Source organism: Pelobates fuscus, chromosome 9, assembly GCF_036172605.1.
Source record: "Pelobates fuscus isolate aPelFus1 chromosome 9, aPelFus1.pri, whole genome shotgun sequence".
Taxonomy (NCBI): Eukaryota; Metazoa; Chordata; class Amphibia; order Anura; family Pelobatidae; genus Pelobates; species Pelobates fuscus.
This window is the reverse complement of record NC_086325.1, coordinates 95784823-95806369: the sequence shown is the minus strand read 5'-3', so window position 1 is coordinate 95806369 and position 21547 is coordinate 95784823. Positions and strand designations below refer to the sequence as shown.

Here is a 21547-nt window from a genome sequence, read left to right as displayed (position 1 = left end):
CACATCAAACAGAACCCAGTGGAGCGCTAATTCAATAGTCTAAACTCACCCTTTAAAAAAAGGGGTATGCCAAACGAGAAAATCTAAAGGGAAAAATATAAAATGGGAACAATGGTGCAGTATATCTGGACTGGATGTTCTTTAAACAGAGCTGTATATATGACAAACTCACATGGTTTAGAGCCAGGCAAATATAGGCTCAGGTCATAAACGCAGGGGTATTTTAAAGCAAATACCAAGCTTCTTCAATAGCTTAATGGTAGTCCTCAGAGAAAGGGAGAGAAAAGGGAACAATGGACCAAAGTCCTAGTGTATTATCTTCACCCAATATGTCAGAAAATCAAATACAAGTACTTGCTCACCTTTAAGAGAGCCAATGCAAACTGGGCTCTCAGTGTGATGGGTATTGTGCCTTTAAGAGGGCACTGCTCTTCTTTGTAAAGCAGGAAAATAGATGCAGGACGTAGGCTCATATAGACAGTATAAAATTTATTGTGGTAAAACACTTACATAAAGTAAAAGATAAAAAGTCCCATAAAATAATGGTGAGTCCTCGTCCGAGACGCGTTTCACCTTATAGAAAGGCTTTTTCAATCGGTATCAATACCGATTGAAAAAGCCTTTCTATAAGGCGAAACGCGTCTCGGACGAGGACTCACCATTATTTTATGGGACTTTTTATCTTTTACTTTATGTAAGTGTTTTACCACAATAAATTTTATACTGTCTATATGAGCCTACGTCCTGCATCTATTTTCCTGCTTTACAAAGAAGAGCAGTGCCCTCTTAAAGGCACAATACCCATCACACTGAGAGCCCAGTTTGCATTGGCTCTCTTAAAGGTGAGCAAGTACTTGTATTTGATTTTCTGACATATTGGGTGAAGATAATACACTAGGACTTTGGTCCATTGTTCCCTTTTCTCTCCCTTTCTCTGAGGACTACCATTAAGCTATTGAAGAAGCTTGGTATTTGCTTTAAAATACCCCTGCGTTTATGACCTGAGCCTATCTTTGCCTGGCTCTAAACCATGTGAGTTTGTCATATATACAGCTCTGTTTAAAGAACATCCAGTCCAGATATACTGCACCATTGTTCCCATTTTATATTTTTCCCTTTAGATTTTCTCGTTTGGCATACCCCTTTTTTTAAAGGGTGAGTTTAGACTATTGAATTAGCGCTCCACTGGGTTCTGTTTGATGTGACCTTTCTGTCTCACTCTCATTACCCCACTTTTCTTTGCATGCTATTGTGTTAAGGTTTGGAGGTACCTACACGTGTGTGAGCTGCTTAGTGGAACCAGGTTCTTCACCACATTATATTTGAAGCGCCTAAAAGCACGGTTTATTTGTTATTACTTGTGGATTGACACTTCTAGACGCCAGTAGCTCGGCTCATATTCATGAAATACTCGGTTTACACTGGTGTGGGAGTGGGTGAATTAGGTTTATACAAATGCTGGGCATTTACCTTTTGGTTACCTTAAGGCTAGGGAAATACATTAGTGAATTAACCTTGTTTATGTGTCAGCTGTCAAATTGGCCATGTAAAACCATAGTTCCATCTGAACATCAGTCAGATTTGGAAGACTGATCAAAAAACAAATTGACAATTCAATACACTAGTCTGACATATTTTGACAAGCAAAACATGAACAAATTAAGTAAATGCAGTCTTGACATTTCTTGACAGTAAGATGTTTTATTTATGAAAAGTGAGGGGAGCCACCCAGCACTTATGCTCTATCCAGGTAAGGGGACAACAACTGCAATGAAAAAAAAAAAAAAAAAAAAGCTTCTGAGAATTCATCTCTCCTGATGCAGAAATCGAAGAGTGTGTGCAGAATGGGGGATACATTGAATAAAAAGGTATTTATTGGATGAAGTTGACTTATTTAATTGTTCATTTTTCCTTGCCCCACCACAGTCAGGGGTCAATCATAAATAAGATGTTTAGCAAAGACATTTTACATGCAGATTTCCAGAAAATTTATTTCTGAGTCAGTAAAGTTTCACTTCCAGCATCTATGTAATTAGTGCCAGTAAATACGTTGGAATTCTGCCAAAATGAACCTACTAGAAGAGTGACTCTGGTTAGAATAGTTCAACACTGGAGCAACCACCAAAGAGTTAGCAAATACAGCCAAGTGTAAAATGTCAGCAATAAGGCATGTCAGCAATAGCTCAATGACAACTTGAATGGAGAGACTTGATCTTGATAAAAGAACTAACGGGATGCTTGGTACCTCCTACCATGCAAGAAATGACACTGCACTGTGGTACAAAACTCAAAGACAATATGAGACTCAGACCTTTAAGTGTTCACCCTAGACTCAGAATAAACAGCTTCACTACTTGTTCTGACTACAGAAAAAAGTTATACTACACAACCATAGAATTATCGCAATCATAACATATCACTTCCTTCTGTCCAAGGAACTAATGAAGCCTTCTAGTAAAAACTATCTAAAGTAACTGATACATTTGCAGAAGGAAAAAAAACAAAAACAAAAAAAACATAGAACTTCCAGCATCGCTTAGATTAGAACAAGACATGGAACTCCAAACATGCACAGTAAATACATGGGGTGTAATTTAGTGTTCTGATTTTAAAAGTGGTTATGTTATGTTCTAAAATTGGAACAATCACCATGGAAACCAAACGACTCAGCAGGAAAATTCCATTAGTGACTTCTCCACTTACACAACTTTGCAGTTCTTTTCAGAATATAGAACTTTAATAAATCTACAAATTGTAACAGTGGGGAAGGCTCATTTTCAACACTCCCAACTTTCATGGACTACAGTTCCCATGATGCTTAGGACTGCTGCCAACTTGAAGCCATCACTGAAGGGACTAGACAACACATGTAAAGCAGTGTAAATGGACAGACTAGCACATCCATTACAGCCAACCCTGTGTGTGTGGCTGAGCATGATGGGAGCCGTGTTTATGGTTGAGAGGGCACGCACCTGGTTCCCGTCGATAAGCCCCGGCGGCTGCAGGTCAGAGATGTGCAGTGGGGTCCTCCGGAGCTGGGATAATTCCACCTCATCCTGGCTGGTCCCTGGGCCGGGGTCCCGGGCGAGCTTCCCCGACTCCCTCCGCAGCTCCGAGCGCAGCTCCAGATAGCAGCACAGGGTCACCAGGTGCAGGGAGAGAGACAGGGCGAACAGTCCCAGGAAGAGCCGGCACCCCCCGCACTGCCCGGGGCAGCCGCATCCCGAGGGCGGCGGGGAGGAGGAGCCGGGCTCCGGGAGAAGGGAGGGGTCCTCGGACAGGCTCTGGGGTGCCATGCTCGCACTGCGGGGAAGGAGCTGCGAGGACACCGAGGAGGAGAGCGGCGGCCCTGGGTGCAGAGCGCGCGGCTGACACGGGCACGGCACCGGCTACAGCGCCATGAGCGGCGCGGACTCTCACAGCGGCCAATCCAGCTCGGCGGCAGCACCGCATGAACTGAACTCTCCGGAGCGGGGCACGGGGGCGGCGCGGGATAACCACGCCCACGGCAACCTGGCAAGTCACTTCCCCGGACACTGGGGACGCCCACTAAGCCGCAAGCTCCGCCCACCGACAGACATTCTAGCCAACCACAACGCAGACCTCGAATAGTACACACGCATTTGGTAAACAAGGCTCCTCCCACAGATAAACAGTGCCAGTCTGCCACCTGTCGGTAACTTAGTGCACTGCACCCCCAGCCCTGTAGTAGTGATTCCATGTGGAATTGGGAAGTGCCCAGATTGGGGGGACATTACACCTGCAAGCAGACAGTCTCTGACAAACCTTGGCTCTGAATAAACATCACTTTCCTTTAATGCTAACAGTAACTCCTGGAAACTATTAGTCTGACAGTCATTAAGTGTTGCAGAAATTGCATTTGGCTATTATTTTCCATCCTGGCACCTGCTAGCACTGTTGTAGTGGTTATTACATTTTAAATGACACCTCTCTAAAGTTGAACTGATTGTGATCACAGCAAGAGAAGGATTGTCAGGGATTTGTTCCATTTTGTAAAAAAAAAAAATAAATCAATGAATGTTTACTAGCCTCCTGCAAGCCACAGATGTTTGGAGGGAGTGATATGTGATTGGAGACAGGCATGAGGTAACAGGTGAGGGATACAGGTTGTGGTACAGCAGTTGGTGTAATCGTCATAACAGAGAAAGATAGTAAAAAAAAAAAAAAATCAGATGATAAACATGATTATTGGACCTTAGAGTGACCAGGCTTAAGATAATACCTCCTAAAAGACAAACACACAAAATACCAAAAATAACAAGAGCATGGTCTAATATTAGCAAAGGTCAGAATACAGAATGTCTGATTATTGGATTAATAGTCAGAGTTAGGGTTCCAGAAATACGCAGTGTTGTCATACAAGAAGGGTCATGATAACGAGGAGCAAAAGTCAGTCAGAGCTAAATCAAATGGTAAAAAAACAGTAAATCAAGCACACTTAAGAGCTACAAGAGCCATACAAGAGCCATAAAAGGTGAAATATCCATCTGTAGTTAAGATTTAAAAAGCTTTCCAAAAGGATTGGGGCTTGCCAGGTGTGTTTGATGGATGCAGGCTGTGAAAGTGTATTTTTGTCAGGGTACCTGTGGTCTCTACCTCCGAAAGAGGTAGAGACTTAGCTGTTCCTCCATCCAGACGGTCTGATGGCTCCCTTCCCCGCGGTCTATCCGGTCATGCTAGGCCGGCCGCGAAGGAGTGACTGCCTTTTACAGCATCTAGGCAGGAAGTAGTCATCAGGACACTCCCCCGGAACAACCTGTCAGTCAATGGCTGCAGGACCAATCAGGACGCCTTGGAGGCGTGGTTACTGCTCTGAACAGGGTATTTAACAGAGCTTCTTTCATTAGCTCATTGCCCTGTCGTGGTTCTAGCTTGTTCTAGTCACTCAGTGCTTGTGTATTCTATTATCCCTTTTGGTTTTGACCTGGCTTGTTTACCTTACTCTGCTTATCTCTGTTACCCTTGATTTGGCTTGTCTCTCGCTTACCTGTCTTCTGTTACCCTCGACCTCGGCTTGTCTTTGACCATTCTATACTGTACTACTTACGTTAGTCCGGCCATTCTAAGGTCCGGTATACGTATCTGGCTACTGTTTGTACTCTGCGTGTTGGATCCCTGTCCCGATCCTGACATTACGACAGGGCCAATGGATCCTGCAAGTACAAACAGTCAGCTGGCTGCTCCTGATCCTAGGTTTGAAGCCATGGATCACAGAATGGATCAGATGGCGCTTGCGCTACAGGCTCTATTAGCTTGTGCCAATAACCCACCAGAGGAGATACGGAATACCCCTGTTTCTCCTGTCGGTTCAGGTCTAGAGGTAGCCACAGTGGGTGCTTCTTCTCACATTACCCCCCCAGTACGCTATGGTGGGGCTCCTGAGAAGTGTCGTGGTTTTTTAAACCAAATTAGTATCCACTTTGAATTGCAACCTCGCTCTTATCCTACAGATAGGGCAAAAGTAGGATTTATTATCACCCTACTCATTGAGAAAGCACTGAGATGGGCCAACCCACTATGGGAGAACGATAATCCATTAGTTTATAACTATAACGCATTTGTAGCTGCTTTTAGAAGAACATTTGACCCTCCAGGTAGAAAGGTTAATGCAGCCAGATTACTGTTGCGCCTGAGACAGGAGAACCAAACACTGGTGGATTATGCACTAGAGTTCAGGTCTCTGGCGGCAGAAATCAAGTGGAATGAGCAGGCGTATATGGATGTATTTTTGAATGGCCTATCTGATGTAATCCTTGATGAGGTTGCTACCAGAGAACTCCCTGAGAATTTAGAGGATTTAATTTCGTTCATCTCTCGTATAGATGAACGTCTAAGAGAGAGACAGAACACTCGAGAGAGGAACCAGAGACCTTCTTTTAGGTTTGCTCCCGCTGTTCCAAGTCCTGACTCCACGATATCTTTGCTTACTGAACCTATGCAGATAGGGTATACCCGCCTCTCTGAGGAGGAAAGACAGCACAGGAGAAGAGAGGGTTTGTGTATGTATTGTGGAGCCAAGGGTCATTTACTCTCGAACTGTTCTAACCGCCCGGGAAACGCTCGCACCTAAGTCTCTCTAGAGGACAGGCCTTGGGTGTTTCTATTTTGTCCTCTACTCCTGATTATAAAGATCACAGGCTTCTGCTACCAGTTTCCTTAACTTGGGGGAAGGAAGTAGTAAGGGCTATGGCATTGATAGATTCCGGTGCTGCTGAGAATTTTATCGACCAAGCCTTTGCTAGTAAGAACAATTTCCCATCCCAGCTAAGGGAGACACCTTTGGCCGTTGAGGCCATAGATGGTAGACCACTACTAGACCCTGTTATCTTTCGTGAGACCATACCCATTAATCTAAATGTGGGTATCCTACACGTGGAGAATTTATCTCTTCTGCTCATTTCGTCTCCTTCCGTTCCCATAGTTCTGGGGTACCCATGGTTGAAAAAACATAACCCTATTATCGATTGGGAGTTAGGAGAGATACTCTCGTGGGGCCAGGGCTGCCAGGATCGGTGTTTGTGCAAGGTTTCTCCATTAGCTAATATTAACATACCGGAGAATCCTACTCAGTCCACAGAAAGACAAATACCAGACCTTTACCTAGACTTAAGGGCAGTGTTTGACAAGAAGAATGCCGATTCTTTGCCTCCACACAGGTCATTTGACTGTAAGATTAAGCTTCTACCCGGCACTATGCCTCCGAGGGGCCATGTATATCCTTTGTCTGTTCAGGAAAACTCGGTTCTAGAGGAGTATATTCGGGAGAATTTAGAAAAGGGATTCATCAGGAGGTCTTCTTCTCCGGCCGGGGCTGGGTTCTTTTTCATTAAGAAGAAGGATGGCACGCTGAGACCTTGTATCGATTACCGAGGCTTGAATAAAATAACTGTCAGAAATGCCTATCCTATCCCACTGATTACCGAGTTATTTGATCGTCTTAAGGGCTCCAAAATCTTCACCAAGTTAGATCTCAGAGGGGCTTACAATTTGGTGAGAATCCAGCAAGGTCACGAGTGGATGACGGCATTCAATACCCGGTATGGCCATTACGAATACACTGTTATGCCATTTGGACTATGCAATGCTCCTGCAGTATTTCAAGATTTGATTAATGAGGTACTTAGGGAGTTTCAGCATGATTGTGTTATTGTTTACCTGGACGACATACTAATACACTCTAAGGAGATTGAGACTCACCATAGACAGGTCAGAAAGGTATTACACAAGCTGCTGCAACATGGTCTATATTGCAAATTGGAGAAGTGCAGTTTTGATCAGTCTCAGGTAGACTTTCTTGGATACGTGATTTCTGGGGAGGGTTTTAAAATGGATCCTGTAAAACTTCAATCTATTTTAGACTGGCCCTTGCCCAAAGGACTCAAGGCTATCCAAAGGTTTATTGGTTTTTCCAACTACTATAGGCGCTTCATTAAAGGATACTCCTCTATCATTGCGCCTATTACCAATATGACCAAACAAGGGGCTGATACTAAGTTCTGGTCTAAGGAAGCTCTGGGTGCTTTCAAGACTCTCAAGGAACTTTTTGCCTCGGCTCCCATTCTAGTTCATCCTGATACGACTCTAACTTTCTTGCTCGAGGTCGATGCCTCTGAGACAGCAGTTGGGGCTGTTCTGTCTCAAAGGTTAGGGGTGGATAAACCGTTACACCCTTGTGGTTTCTTCTCTAAGAAATTTTCTGGGCCTGAGAGCAGATATGACATCGGGGAAAGGGAACTGTTAGCAGTCATTAAAGCCTTAAAGGAGTGGAGACATTTGTTGGAGGGGACCCTACACCCTATTACGATTTTGACGGACCACAAAAACTTGTCCTATATTGGGGAGGCTAAGCGCTTATCCTCTAGACAAGCTCGTTGGTCCTTATTCCTGACTCACTTCAATTATGTACTGACTTACAGACCTGGTTCTAAAAACTCTAAAGCCGATGCATTATCTCGCCAATATGAACCTTCTACTGTACCTGAACCAGTTCTTTCTTCTATAGTTCCGAAATGCAATATCATTGCTAATACGAATCTCAGGATTCATTCTCCATTACTGGCCGAGATCATTAAGTTGCAACATCTAGCACCTAAACGGACTCCTGCGGGCCGTCATTTCGTTCCTCCTGCTCTTCAACTGGAACTTTTACAGTGTTTACATAATAGCAAGATGGCGGGACATCCTGGTATTCGCAAAACTTACGCGTTGATCTCTAAGGACTTCTGGTGGCCTGCTTTACGGAGGGATACTGAGGAGTTCATCGCTGCATGTGAAGTTTGTACTAAAACCAAACAACCCCATACGCTTCCATGTGGATTCCTGCAACCCTTGGAGGTTCCAGAAAAACCATGGTCCTGTTTGGCCATGGACTTTATTGTCGATCTACCCATCTCTAAAAGACAGACTGTTATCCTCACCGTGGTTGACAGGTTTACTAAGATGGCACACTTCATTCCCCTGCCTAAACTCCCGTCTTCTCCCGAATTGGCAGAGATATTCGCTAAGGAGATTTTTCGCCTACATGGGATACCCTCTCAAATTGTATCGGACAGAGGCTCCCAATTTGTTTCCCGCTTTTGGAGGTCCTTCTGCTCTCAACTTGGTATTAAATTAAACTTTTCTTCTGCCTATCATCCTCAGTCTAACGGAGCTGCTGAACGTACCAACCAGAAAATTGAACAATATTTACGATGCTTTGTTTCTGAACACCAGGATGATTGGGTCGGTTTGATTCCTTGGGCGGAGTTTGCACACAACAATCTCGTTTGCGATTCTACTCATTCAAGCCCCTTCTTCATGAATTATGGTTTTCATCCGTCTATTCTTCCTTCGGATTCCCCTTCCCAGGGGGTGCCGTCGGTTGATGTTCATGTTGCCAATTTGAGGAAGTTGTGGGATCAAACTCGACAAATCCTTGTGCACAACTCTATGTTGGTCAAGAAACACGCTGATAAACGTAGAAGGGCGGCTCCGGTCTTTGTTCCAGGTGATAGGGTATGGCTGAGCACGAGGAACATCCGTTTAAAAGTGCCCTCCATGAAGTTCGCTCCTCGTTATATTGGACCCTACAGGGTGCTGACCCGTATCAATCCAGTTGCGTATCGTTTAGCTCTTCCTAATACCTTACGCATCCCGAACTCGTTTCACGTTTCATTGCTGAAACCACTCATATGTAACAGATTTTCCTCCACAATAGCCCCTCCTCGCCCCGTTCAGGTGGAGGGTCAGGAGGAGTATGAGGTTAACTCTATTATTGATTCTCGAATCTCCCGGGGGAGAGTACAATATCTGGTTGATTGGAAGGGATATGGTCCTGAGGAGAGGAGTTGGGTACCTCAGGAGGATGTTCATGCTCCCCGTCTCCGCAGGGCGTATCACTCTCGCTTCCCATCTCGTCCCGGTTCATTCCGCCCGGTGGGCGTATCTGAGAGGGGGGGTACTGTCAGGGTACCTGTGGTCTCTACCTCCGAAAGAGGTAGAGACTTAGCTGTTCCTCCATCCAGACGGTCTGATGGCTCCCTTCCCCGCGGTCTATCCGGTCATGCTAGGCCGGCCGCGAAGGAGTGACTGCCTTTTACAGCATCTAGGCAGGAAGTAGTCATCAGGACACTCCCCCGGAACAACCTGTCAGTCAATGGCTGCAGGACCAATCAGGACGCCTTGGAGGCGTGGTTACTGCTCTGAACAGGGTATTTAACAGAGCTTCTTTCATTAGCTCATTGCCCTGTCGTGGTTCTAGCTTGTTCTAGTCACTCAGTGCTTGTGTATTCTATTATCCCTTTTGGTTTTGACCTGGCTTGTTTACCTTACTCTGCTTATCTCTGTTACCCTTGATTTGGCTTGTCTCTCGCTTACCTGTCTTCTGTTACCCTCGACCTCGGCTTGTCTTTGACCATTCTATACTGTACTACTTACGTTAGTCCGGCCATTCTAAGGTCCGGTATACGTATCTGGCTACTGTTTGTACTCTGCGTGTTGGATCCCTGTCCCGATCCTGACAATTTTTGCCCTAATCTTGACTTTGGCAGATAAAGGAAACTTTTAGGCATAATTTAAGCCTATCTATCTTCTATCCGTGCCTCAATCCAGTATCCAGAGTTAAAGGCCTAGCTCGCTGTATAGGTGGGAAAAATAGACTATCTCCTGCTTGAGTACAGTATATGCTACTGTACAGAAGTATCTGGAGCGCCTCCCTCCCATTGAACTGGCGTGGGCTTTCCCAGTCACCACTTCTCTGAGAATCCAGCTCATACAGTGCCCTAATGAACATCCTAGAGCTCAAGGTGTTGTACAAATAAGATGGTTGCCAGTTGTACTGCAGAGGAGTCAGGAAAGCTCGAGAACACTCAAGCAACGCTGGAGGACTATCTTGTGGCCCTCGATAAAATATGTGCACATTTGTTGGCAAGTATATGCAGACGGGAGAACCTTGTCCCCTCCAGCAGGCTGCCTATTAAAGCACCCTCTGATCCAGGTCAGAGGCCTAAAACAATATCATGGCAGCCTGGCGGGCAGCTGCATGTAGGAGCAACCCAGCGTAGCATTAGAGTGCCATTGCAGCCTCTTCACTCTACCAACCATGGGCCAAAGGAAGGAAAACTCCACATCACTGCTCTTATCCTTACATAAGTTACATTTCAGGTGTGCTAGTTACCAGTGGAAATCACAGACTTTATTGGGAATGACATCTGGGAACAAGGTTTAGCCCTATCAGAGTGTCTACTGTACTGGCCCAAGTTGGTGTCTGGGTCTGTATGGGTAATTGTCTCATGAGCCTCCATAGAAGCATGCCAGCTGAGACATGAACACCTTAATGAGGTGTAGGCTGAAGTTTTTCTGAAAGATACATGCTAGAGAGTCCTATGCTACGATGTTTTATTGCTCACTGAGTCAATATGTTCTCAGTATTTTTCTCTGCTCTGTAAATTCGAAGATAACATAGTCAGCATAGTGGCTTTAAGAAGACTACTTTGCTTATAGTTTTCTTTTCTTTTTTAATATCTGATCTGCTGTTGATATCACAAAGGAATTGTCTTATACTTAAAATGTGGTTTATTTTACCGACTTGATATTTATTGTCTGGTACAAGTTCAATACTATAATAATAACACAGATTGACAAAAAAATAGCTTTCCAAATTAAAATTAAATTATATCGATTTAGCTGTGGTGGATATTGTGAGAACATCCTCTTACAATTTTTCACTAAATGTATGATGCTACTAGTGAGAGATTGAGCCTTCCTGGTGAGGATTCTTTAAAGTAGACCATCCTCTAAGATCAGCCATGGGTACGTTTTCCTTATGCTTCAAGGAAAGGTAACATAAAAAGCAAAGGTGAGCATCAGAAGTAGCTTTTCCAGTAACTGAGATATTCCAGTAACTGAGATATTGGATATTTCCATAGGGCATGTATGTCTGTATCTTGTACTCTTTTAAATCTCCTTCAGTTAGGACTAAATTTGGGTACACTAAAGATGCACCTATTACACAGAATCTTGAAAGGGAAGAAAAATGAGTATTAAATTGTAAGGATAGGATACAGATGTGGAGGTTGTGAATGGACAATCAAACACTATCCATGATCAGGTAGGATTGTGCAGGTCTAAAATAGTGATCAACCTGTGACTTTTGGGGCAAGGTGGACTATCCTGATGACTGTCCCCAGTAGGTGATCACTTATTTTCTTCTCAATTTACAGGGTCAATTTGTTATTAAGATTGTTTTGTCTTACAGGGAATGGCAAAAGATTCAATAACAATGTCTCCGCAGAGCTAATTACCTGGCCAGGGCATATAAATATAAATATTCCATTCGTACACTGAAAAGTTGTGATTATCAAGTATTGTGAGATAAGAGTGCCATTGAATGATTGACTAAATGAATCTCTTTGCAATTCAAATAACTCCAGGCTGTGAATATAGTGGGATAATTATCAAGCCACAACAGATGCTATTTTAGATGCAATGTGCTACATGTTGAGAAACATTCTGTGGGTTTGAGCTGCAGGTATCCGGGAATGGTCATTAAGAGTTAAACCTTTTGAAAATGGTGTTAAAACTGAACAGTGTGAAGGTTTAAGAGACTCCAGGCGCTATAACCAATTCAGTGAGATGACGTTTTTATAGTGCCTAGGGCATTGTTGGTTTTGTGAGGATATTTATGGGGTGATAAATATAAAAAAATTAATTTTCATAAAAATTATCAAAAATTAATGTAATCATTTTTATTATATCAAAAATGTATATATTGGCACTGTTTCCCCGATTATATTAACTTAAAGCTGAGAATTACCCACTATTTTTGATTCTCATAGATCCTGGAGTACGTTTCATTAGAGGATTTTTATTTCACACATTAATCACAAATTAATTATAAAAATATAATTTATTGTGACAAAATAATAATAATAATAATATGTAACATGCTTGATAATAATCAGTGAATATTTAGATATAGCATATGTATTTGATATGGCAGTGATTTAACACAATTTATAGATAGTTCAATCTAGCAACATTATATCGACATGTATGCAGTTTTCAACCAGATTTTACGACAGGACACTTCACTTTGAAATCAGCTTAACACAGAACACAACATCTCACAGCAGCACAGCATAAAGCAATAAAAACTTTGGCTCACAGTCAAATCACACTGAATTAGCTCATTCACTGCTGGCTGCAATTCTCATGGGCAAGATATCTTTTTTTCCTGGCTAATCATGGCAGCATTTAACATGTGGGTTAGCTCCTCCCTCCAGCCAATAGGACAGGAAAAACAATTAAATAATTAAATTATCCCTGAGGTATAAGAGATCCCAGAAGACTAGGTTCCTCAGTCTTTTTTTTCCTGTCCTCCTATCCTCCTAGCCAGACAGGACAGCTTGTATTTATTACAAGGATATTTTTTTTTTTTTTATGCTCACCTGGCTATGTCCTTCAGCCTTACTCCCTAAGAGGTCAGCCTCCCTCTATAGGAAGACCAGGTACATGCAACCCACCTCCTAGTAGCTGGGGACCCCTGGTAGCCAGAGGAGTTAGTGAACCTCTGGCATCCTCCTGAGAGCTGCTGAATGCCTGTTCCTGCAGGTGAATCTTCATATTCTGGCGCCAGATTTCCGGTTCGGCGGATCAGGACTCCCGCACATGCGCAATGGTAAGTGGACGCGAGTAGCCCTTTGTTCGCCAGTATAAAAAATGGCGGCTCTGGGCGCCCGCGGCGTATCGCGCATGCGCGATTAAAGGCACAGCCCGCCTTTTCTATTTAAAGGGAAAAAGTGCGGTTTAAATTTTGCCGAGATACCTTAGGTATAAATAGTTTTTTTTTCTGTTAAAATATCCTTTCCTCAATTTTTTTTTTCTCTCTCAGCCTGAAATTGTCTTCTTATAATGGATCACTCTCCCACTTCAGCTAAATCAGCGATTCTAGGCCATAGGTGAGCATTGATTTATGTATTTTTTTTCCCCCATAATAAAAAGAGTGCAATAGAGGGTACAGTCTCTTGACTTCTGTAATTTCAGCCCTCAAGACCGGACAGGCCCTAGATCTCCTTCTAGGAGAAGGGATAAACCGGCAGCCTGCGTTGGATGTGGCTCCAGACCCATGGATAACTGCAGGCTATGCAAAAGATGTTTGACTCGAGTTACAGGAGAATCTGAATTCCTGCAGCCTCCACAACCATCCACCTCTGCCCAGGATATAGCCTCATGGATAAAACAAGCAGTGGCGGAAGGCATTGCTGAATCACACAAAGGCAAACGTCCTAGATGTGAATATCCCCATGAAAATCGCGATTCTTCAGACGAAGATTTCAGAAAGGATTCAGGTTCTCTGAACTTTGAACAGATGTCTTCCAGTGATGAGGAATACTCCTGCCCCCTAGACTCTAAAGCAATAGAGCATTTGATCTCTCTCGTGAGAAGAACACTGGAACTACCTGATGAGGTGCTAGAAACCTCAGCAGCGGACAAACACTTTGGGGATCTCAGTAAAAGGAAACCTTCATTTCCAGTACACAGGTCCATTAAGGATCTTATAAGTAATGAATGGAAGACTCCAGAAAAGAGACTCTCTCTGCAAAACCGTCTGCCAAAATTGTACCCCATACATGAGGAGGATTCCAGACTTTGGACCTCTAACCCAAAGGTTGATGCCTCAGTTATTAAGGTGGCTAAACATTCTATTCTCCCGATAGATTCCAATGCTTTGCTGAGAGACCCTATGGAGAAAAGAATTGATGCTGACATATCAAAATGTTTTTTAGCAGCAGGTACTGGATGTCACCCTGCGGTTTCTATTTCTGCTATGTCCAGAGCTATGAGAGTATGGATCCTGGACATAGAAGAGGATTTGGATAAAGGGGTCAGAAGACAACACATTGCAGATTCCTTAAGGGAAGTCAGAAGTCAGACTAGCCAGTGAATGGCTCTTAGAAGCCTCTACGGATATAATTAAAGTCATGTCGAAGGTTATGGCATTCTCGGTTGCAGCCAGACGTGCACTGTGGCTCAGATCATGGGGGGCTGATATGGCCTCAAAACATAACTTATGTTCCCTTCCTTTTTCGGGTGAGGTATTGTTTGGGAAACCCCTTGAAGAAGCCATCAAGAGAGCACTCGATGTCAGACAGGTTCTGCTTCCGCAAGATAGACGTCCAAGAAGACCTCCACTTGAACGTCGTTCATATAGGGAACACCCTTCCTATAGAGACAGTAAGGCTTATAGGCCAGGTCGTGAATACTACAGGCCTAACTCCTGGAGAAGTGGTCAAACCAACAAGTCCGCCAGAGGAAAGCCTAACACCTCTTCCTTTCGTCCTTCCAAGCAATTCTGAAGGTTACTACGCCCAAGCACCTTTGGTAGGAGGACGACTTATGCATTTCCAAAGGGTGGGCAGAGATCCCAGACTTATGGGTGAAATCCATAATTACAGAAGGCTATTCTCTGGAGTTTATGGACATTCCCCGATCAAGATTCATAAGGACCAGTTTGCCCCTGAATTCACAAAAAAGAGAAGCGTTAATTCAGTACACTGGAGATCTTCTAAATCAAAGGGTGATTGTTCCTGTTCCAGACAGGCAAATGTTTCAGGGTTTCTATTCCCCTCTCTTCCTAGTGAAGAAACCTGGACTTACATCATCTCAATATTCACTTGAGGGTGAGAAAATTCAGGATGGAATCTCTTTGCTCTATACCGATGGTACGTCAAGGAGATTGGCTAATTTCAGTAGATCTGAAGGACGCTTACTTCCACGTGCCCATAGTTCTTCATCACCAGAGGTTCCTCAGATTCTGCGTGAACAATCTACATTTCCAGTTCCGGGCTCTACCGTTTGAAATCAGCACAGCCCCAAGGACTTTTTCAAAGATCCTGGTGACGGTTATCGCATTACTCAGAAAGAAGGGAATAGCAGTATTCCATTACCTCGACGATATCCTGATAGTCGCTCCAACATGCGAGGTTTTGCTAAAACATTGACTGAAGGTACTCCAGACACTAGAACGCTTTGGCTGGTTAATCAACTACCAGAAGAGTCAACTTCTGCCTGCCAGAAGGCTGGTGTTTTTAGGAGCGGAATTCGACACCATGTCAGCAGTAGTGTCTCTGGCCCACGACAGAAAACTGAGTATATACTGTCACGCATTCGAGAATTTCAAATCGAAAAGACGACCACAGCAAGAAAATGTATGAGAATCATAGGTTCCCTTTCCTCCACGATTGGCCTAGTGAGATGGGCTCAGTGGAACCTCCGCCCTCTACAAGAATACTTCCTTCAGGAGTTCGATTCAGCCTCACAGGAATGGGAAATGAAGATGTCCATTCCGGATCACATAAAGTTGTCCCTCAACTGGTGGCTTTCTTGGGAAAACCTATCCAAGGGTTTCCCTCTGAGGTAGGTGGACTGGATGATAATCATCACGGATGCCAGTCAGGATGGTTGGGGTGCACATCTGAAAGACCAATTTGTTCAGGCTCTATGGCCCCTGCACACCCGTCATCTTCCTTCCAATATAAGGGAATTGAGAGCAACGTTCCTGGCTCTTCTACACTTCAAGCCTCTCATTCAGAATCAATTGGTGAAACTGGGGATAGACAACAGGGCTGCTGTTGCATACATCAACCATCAGGGAGGTACCAGATGTTATGCACTGATGAAGGAGATCAAGCCAATCATGAGTTGGGCACAGAAAACTCTAGCCAGGCTCTCTGCCCTATACCTTCCTGGGAAGGAGAATACGATCGCGGACTTCCTGAGCAGACATCAAGTGAAGGAGACAGAATAGAAGCTATCCGATTCGGCCTTCCAACAACTGGTAATGAAGTGGGGGCTCCCACAGGTGGATTTAATGGCTACAGCTCAGAATACTCATCTTCCATGCTTCATGACAAGGAGATTTCACCCTCTGGCATATGCTCAAGGTGCCCTTTCATCAAGATGGCCGTTTCAGCTGGCATATGTATTCCCTCCGATCCAGTTCATTCCGGCCGCCTGAAGAAAATCTCCAAAGAACGATGCAAGATAATAGCTATCATCCCGTTCTGGCCTCGTCGTCCATGGTTTCCCCTCTTGAAGAGTCTGTTGATAGACAATCCATGGGAAATTCCAGTCTTCTGGAATCTTCTGTCCCAAGGACCTCTAGTACACACAGAGCCACACAAGCTGCGTCTTCATGCATGGCTCTTGAAAGGAAATCCTTAAGCGAAAAGGGGTTTACTGAAGATGTTGTTTTCACCTTGTTACGTTCCAGGAAGATTTCTACCTCTTCTACGTACTTTAAAATAGGGGGGGCCTTCGCGGAATGGCTTCATGAAGACGTGAAGGATTTAGAGTCACCTTCTATTTCCCAGGTCTTAGGATTCTTACAGGCTGGGTTGGATAGAGGTCTAAGTCTGAACACTCTCAATGTTCATTGTTCTGCTATCTCTGCCATGTCAGGTGTCAGATGGGCTGTAAACCCCATGGTAATGTGCTTCATGAAAGCAGTTCTTAGGATCAGACCACCGATCCGGGCATTCAAGTGTCCTTGGGATTTACCTTTGATCCTACAGGCCTTGATGGAACAACCTTTCGAACCATTGGACGAAATCCCTATGTTATCCCTGACTCAAAAGACCCTGCTTCTATTGGCATTGGTTTCAGCTAGAAGAATGGCGGACATAAGAGGTCTTTCGGTAGAAGAACCTTATACCACTTTCTATCATGACAAGGTTGTTCTCCGTCCCAGACCGGAATTTCTGCCTAAGGTGGTCTCTCCTTTCCACCTGAACCAAGAGATCATTCTTCCAGTCTACTTTCAGAATCCGTCAAACGAGATGGAAGAAAAGTGTCACATGCTGGACCTTAAGAGGTGTCTTTTGATTTACATTCAACGGACTAAGGCATGGAGGAAGTCTCCTCAACTCTTCATTGTCCCTGGGGGCTCCCGTAAGGGCGAAGCGGCCTCTGTTTCTACTCTCCGTTCCTGGACTGTCTCCATTTTTTTCGAAGGGCTTATAAGGTCCGAGGAGTTCCCGTTCCAAAGAATATAAGGGCACACTCTATCAGGTCGATTGCCACTTCATGGGCTGCAGAGTCTGGAGTATCACCAGAGAGCATTTGCAGAGCTGCTAATTGGTCTTCTATTGGGACGTTTATGAATCATTACAAACAGGATGTTTCTTCAGATTCTAGTCTGCAATTTGGCCTTTCGGTCCTAAACTCTTGTGCTTCTCAAAGCAAATAAATATTTCTGAGCATCTATTCCCTCCCTGTGGTATTTACTGCTTGGGTATTCCCCATATGTTAAATGCTGCCGTGATTAGCCAGGAATAGGGAAAATGTATTCATACTTACCGTAATTTTCTTTTCCTGGCTATTTTTCATGGCAGCATTTGGGTTACCCACCCATTTTTATTATGTCGGATCAGCTACTAGACTGAGGAACCTAGTCTTCTGGGATCTCTTATACCTAAGGGATAATTGAATTCTTTAATTGTTTTTCCTGTCCTATTTCCTGTCCATATGTTAAATGCTGCCATGAAAAATAGCCAGGAAAAGAAAATTACGGTAAGTATGAATACATTTTCCCTAATATTGCAATGACAAATACACTATTCATCATACTAGATCATTTGACCATTCCTATCTCCATCCAATAAGAATAATTCAAACCAGATTTTACGTTATAGCGTGGTTGCTACATCTAAGTGCTGCTTCAAAGTGTGTGATTGGAGATATTCTGGAGAGTTTTTCAGAATCTTCAACTGTCTAAGATTTTGCTAAGAGTTTTCTTTTTTACTGTTACAGGTATGATTCATCTATAGAAAAAGGTTACTGATTGCACAAGGTTTTATTTCCTGTTGGTAAGGCATTTGATTTGATTAAGCTAGGTGCTTGCCATTGATTGTTGGTTAATTAGCTATTGTTTGCAAATAAGCATAGGCCTACCCAGGTGTTAAACATTCCTAGTGGGTGGTGCTTTAAGGAGTTATACAAGGGTTGTGGTCATTAGCTTGGCTAATATAGCTTGGTTGCTTCATCTAAGTGCTGCTTCTAAGTGTGTGATTGGAGATATTATGGAGAGAAACTGGAGGTAATCTGAGGTATACAGGAGGACAAAAAAATATAAAATGTAAGATTTGTTTGATTTAAATTATTCACTTTATTAAAATGGCAGACTTAGTTCAGTGTAATAGTTGTTATGCATTTGTTTCACGTTCTTTTTGGAGATTTGGATGCTGTCTAATCTGTAGACAGTTCTCTATATTGCGTCAGGAGATTGTATTTTTGAAGTCTGAGATTTGTAAATTATCTGGTAAACAAACTCAGGCTGGATCTGCTGCAAAGCCACTGCCGCAGAGACGTACTAGGATTGGCAGATGGATTACTGTAGGATCTGGCAGACTTAGAGTTGTGGATAAAAGGCATATTGCACAGTCTGTTGCTCTACATAATACATTTTCAGCACTTTCAGAGTGTAATGGTGTTATGGAGACTAGCTCAGGCACCAAGTGTAGTGGTGTTATGGAGACAGGCTCAGGCACTAAGGGTAGTGGTATTGTGGAGACAGGCTCTGGCACTGAGGGAAGTGGTGTTGTGGAGACAGGCTCAAGCACCAAGTGTAGTGGTGTTGTGGAGACAGGCTCAGGCACTGAGGGTAGTGGTGTTGTGGAGACATTCTCAGGCACCAAGTGTAGTGGAGACAGGCTTGGAGACTATGGTGAGGCCTAATAGAAAGCAGTTGTTGTTGGGGGATTCTATATTAAGAGGTGTGGAGCTGGTGTGGTCTTGTAAAACGTCTTCCCAGAGCTTCTGCTCACAGAGACAGGAGACGTATTTGTGTCAGGATCGGGACAGGGATCCAACACGCAGAGTACAAAGAGTGGAAAGGTACGTATACCGGGCCTTAGAATGGCCGGACTAACGTACCGAGAGTAATAGAGAATAGTCAGAGACAAGCCGAGGTCGAGGGAACGAGAAGACAGATAAGCGAGAGGCAAGCCGGGTCAAGGGATAACAGAGATAAGCAGGGTAGTACAATAAGCCGAGTCAAAACCAATAGAGCAAACTAGAATACCAGAGCACTGAGTGACTAGACAAGCTAGAACCACGACAGGGCAATGAGCTGAAGTGAGAAGTAAGCTTAAATACCCTGGCTCTGGATGGTAATCACGCCTCTGACAAGTACCGATTGGATATCGGACACTTGAGTGACAGGTCGCTCGTGATAGCGTCATGACGTCACGTATTGAGCGTCCCGCTAGAAAAGGATGTGGATTCCTCGCGGTCGGTGTTTAAGTGACTGGATGAACCGCGAGGAACGAAGGAAACAGCTCGTTTGGACGGATAAACTACTAAGTCTCTACCTCTTTTGGAGGTAGAGACCTCAGGTACCCTGACAGTACCCCCCCTCTCAGATACGCCCACCGGGCGGAAGGAACCGGGACGAGATGGGAAGTGGAGGTGAAATGCTCTGCGAAGGCGAGAAGCATGAACGTCCTCCTGAGGTACCCAACTCCTCTCCTCAGGACCATATCCCTTCCAGTTGACCAGATATTGCAATTTTCCCCTTGAAATTCTGGAATCAATGATGGAGCTGACCTCGTACTCCTCCCGACCCTCCACCTGAACAGGACGAGGTGAGGAAACCTTAGAGGAGAATTTGTTGCAAATAAGAGGTTTCAACAAGGAGACATGAAACGAGTTAGGAATGCGTAAGGCAGGTGGCAGAGCAAGGCGATACGCAACCGGGTTGATACGAGTGAGAACCCTGTAAGGACCTATGTAGCGAGGAGCAAATTTCATAGATGGAACTTTTAGGCGAATATTCTTAGTGCTCAGCCACACCCTATCCCCAGGAACAAAGACCGGAGCCGCTCTTCTATGCTTGTCAGCGTGTCTCTTGAACAACGAGGAATTATGTAACAGAATTTGCCGAGTCTGATCCCATAATTTCTTCAGGTTGGCGACATGATCATCAACCGACGGTATCCCCTGAGAAGAGGAAACCGAAGGAAAAATTGAAGGATGAAAGCCATAGTTCATGAAGAAAGGGCTAGAGCGAGTTGAATCACAAACAAGGTTATTGTGTGCGAACTCCGCCCAAGGAATCAAACCGACCCAATCGTCCTGGTGTTCGGAAACAAAGCAACGTAGATACTGCTCAATCTTTTGATTGGTGCGTTCAGCAGCTCCGTTAGACTGAGGGTGATAGGCAGAGGAGAAGTTCAATTTGATTCCCATTTGAGAACAAAAGGATCTCCAGAAACGTGAGACAAATTGAGAACCTCTATCAGAAACAATCTCCGAAGGAATCCCATGTAGGCGAAAAACTTCTCTCGCAAAAATCTCTGCCAATTCAGGAGAAGTCGGAAGTTTAGGTAATGGCACGAAATGGGCCATCTTTGTAAATCTATCCACCACCGTGAGAATAACAGTCTGTCTCTTGGAAGCAGGCAAATCCACGATAAAGTCTATGGACAGGCAGGACCAAGGTTTCTCAGGAATGTCCAAGGGGTGTAGCAGACCACAAGGAGATGTATGAGGTTGTTTAGTCTTAGCACAAGTCTCACAAGCTGCGACGAACTCCTCAATATCTTTTCGTAGTGAAGGCCACCAGAAATCCTTGGATATCAGAGAGTATGTCTTGCGAATACCAGGATGGCCAGCTACTTTACTTTCGTGAAAACATTGTAAGAGCTCCAGTTGGAGTTCAGGGGGAACAAAGTTTCTTCCCTCAGGAGTGTTTCCGGGTGCCAGATGTTGTGACTTCAAGATCTGGTCAAGTAGCGGAGAATGGATTTTGAGACTGGTATTAGCAATAATATTGCATTTGGGTACAATGGAGGACAAAAGTGGTTCAACTGAAGCAGAAGGCTCATATTGGCGAGATAGCGCATCGGCTTTAGAATTTTTTGACCCAGGTCTGTAAGTCAGAACGTAATTGAAATGGGTAAGAAATAACGACCAACGAGCCTGCCTGGAGGACAAACGCTTGGCCTCTCCGATATAAGACAAATTTTTGTGGTCCGTTAGAATGGTAACA

At 44.1% G+C, this 21547-nt stretch overlaps 1 protein-coding gene across 4 annotated transcripts in view; it reads right to left on the bottom strand.

The window, feature by feature from the left end:
• EDA (ectodysplasin A) overlaps nt 1–3477 on the bottom strand; it is a 168194-nt gene extending 164717 nt beyond the window's left edge. For all 4 annotated transcript variants that reach the window (XM_063432177.1, XM_063432178.1, XM_063432179.1 and 1 more), the window contains exon 1: nt 2973–3477. In XM_063432177.1, the coding sequence (XP_063288247.1) occupies nt 2973–3296 (324 nt within the window). In that variant the 5' untranslated portion in view covers nt 3297–3477. The remainder of the gene's footprint in view (nt 1–2972) is intronic.
• Nucleotides 3478–21547: the final 18070 nt, after the last annotated feature.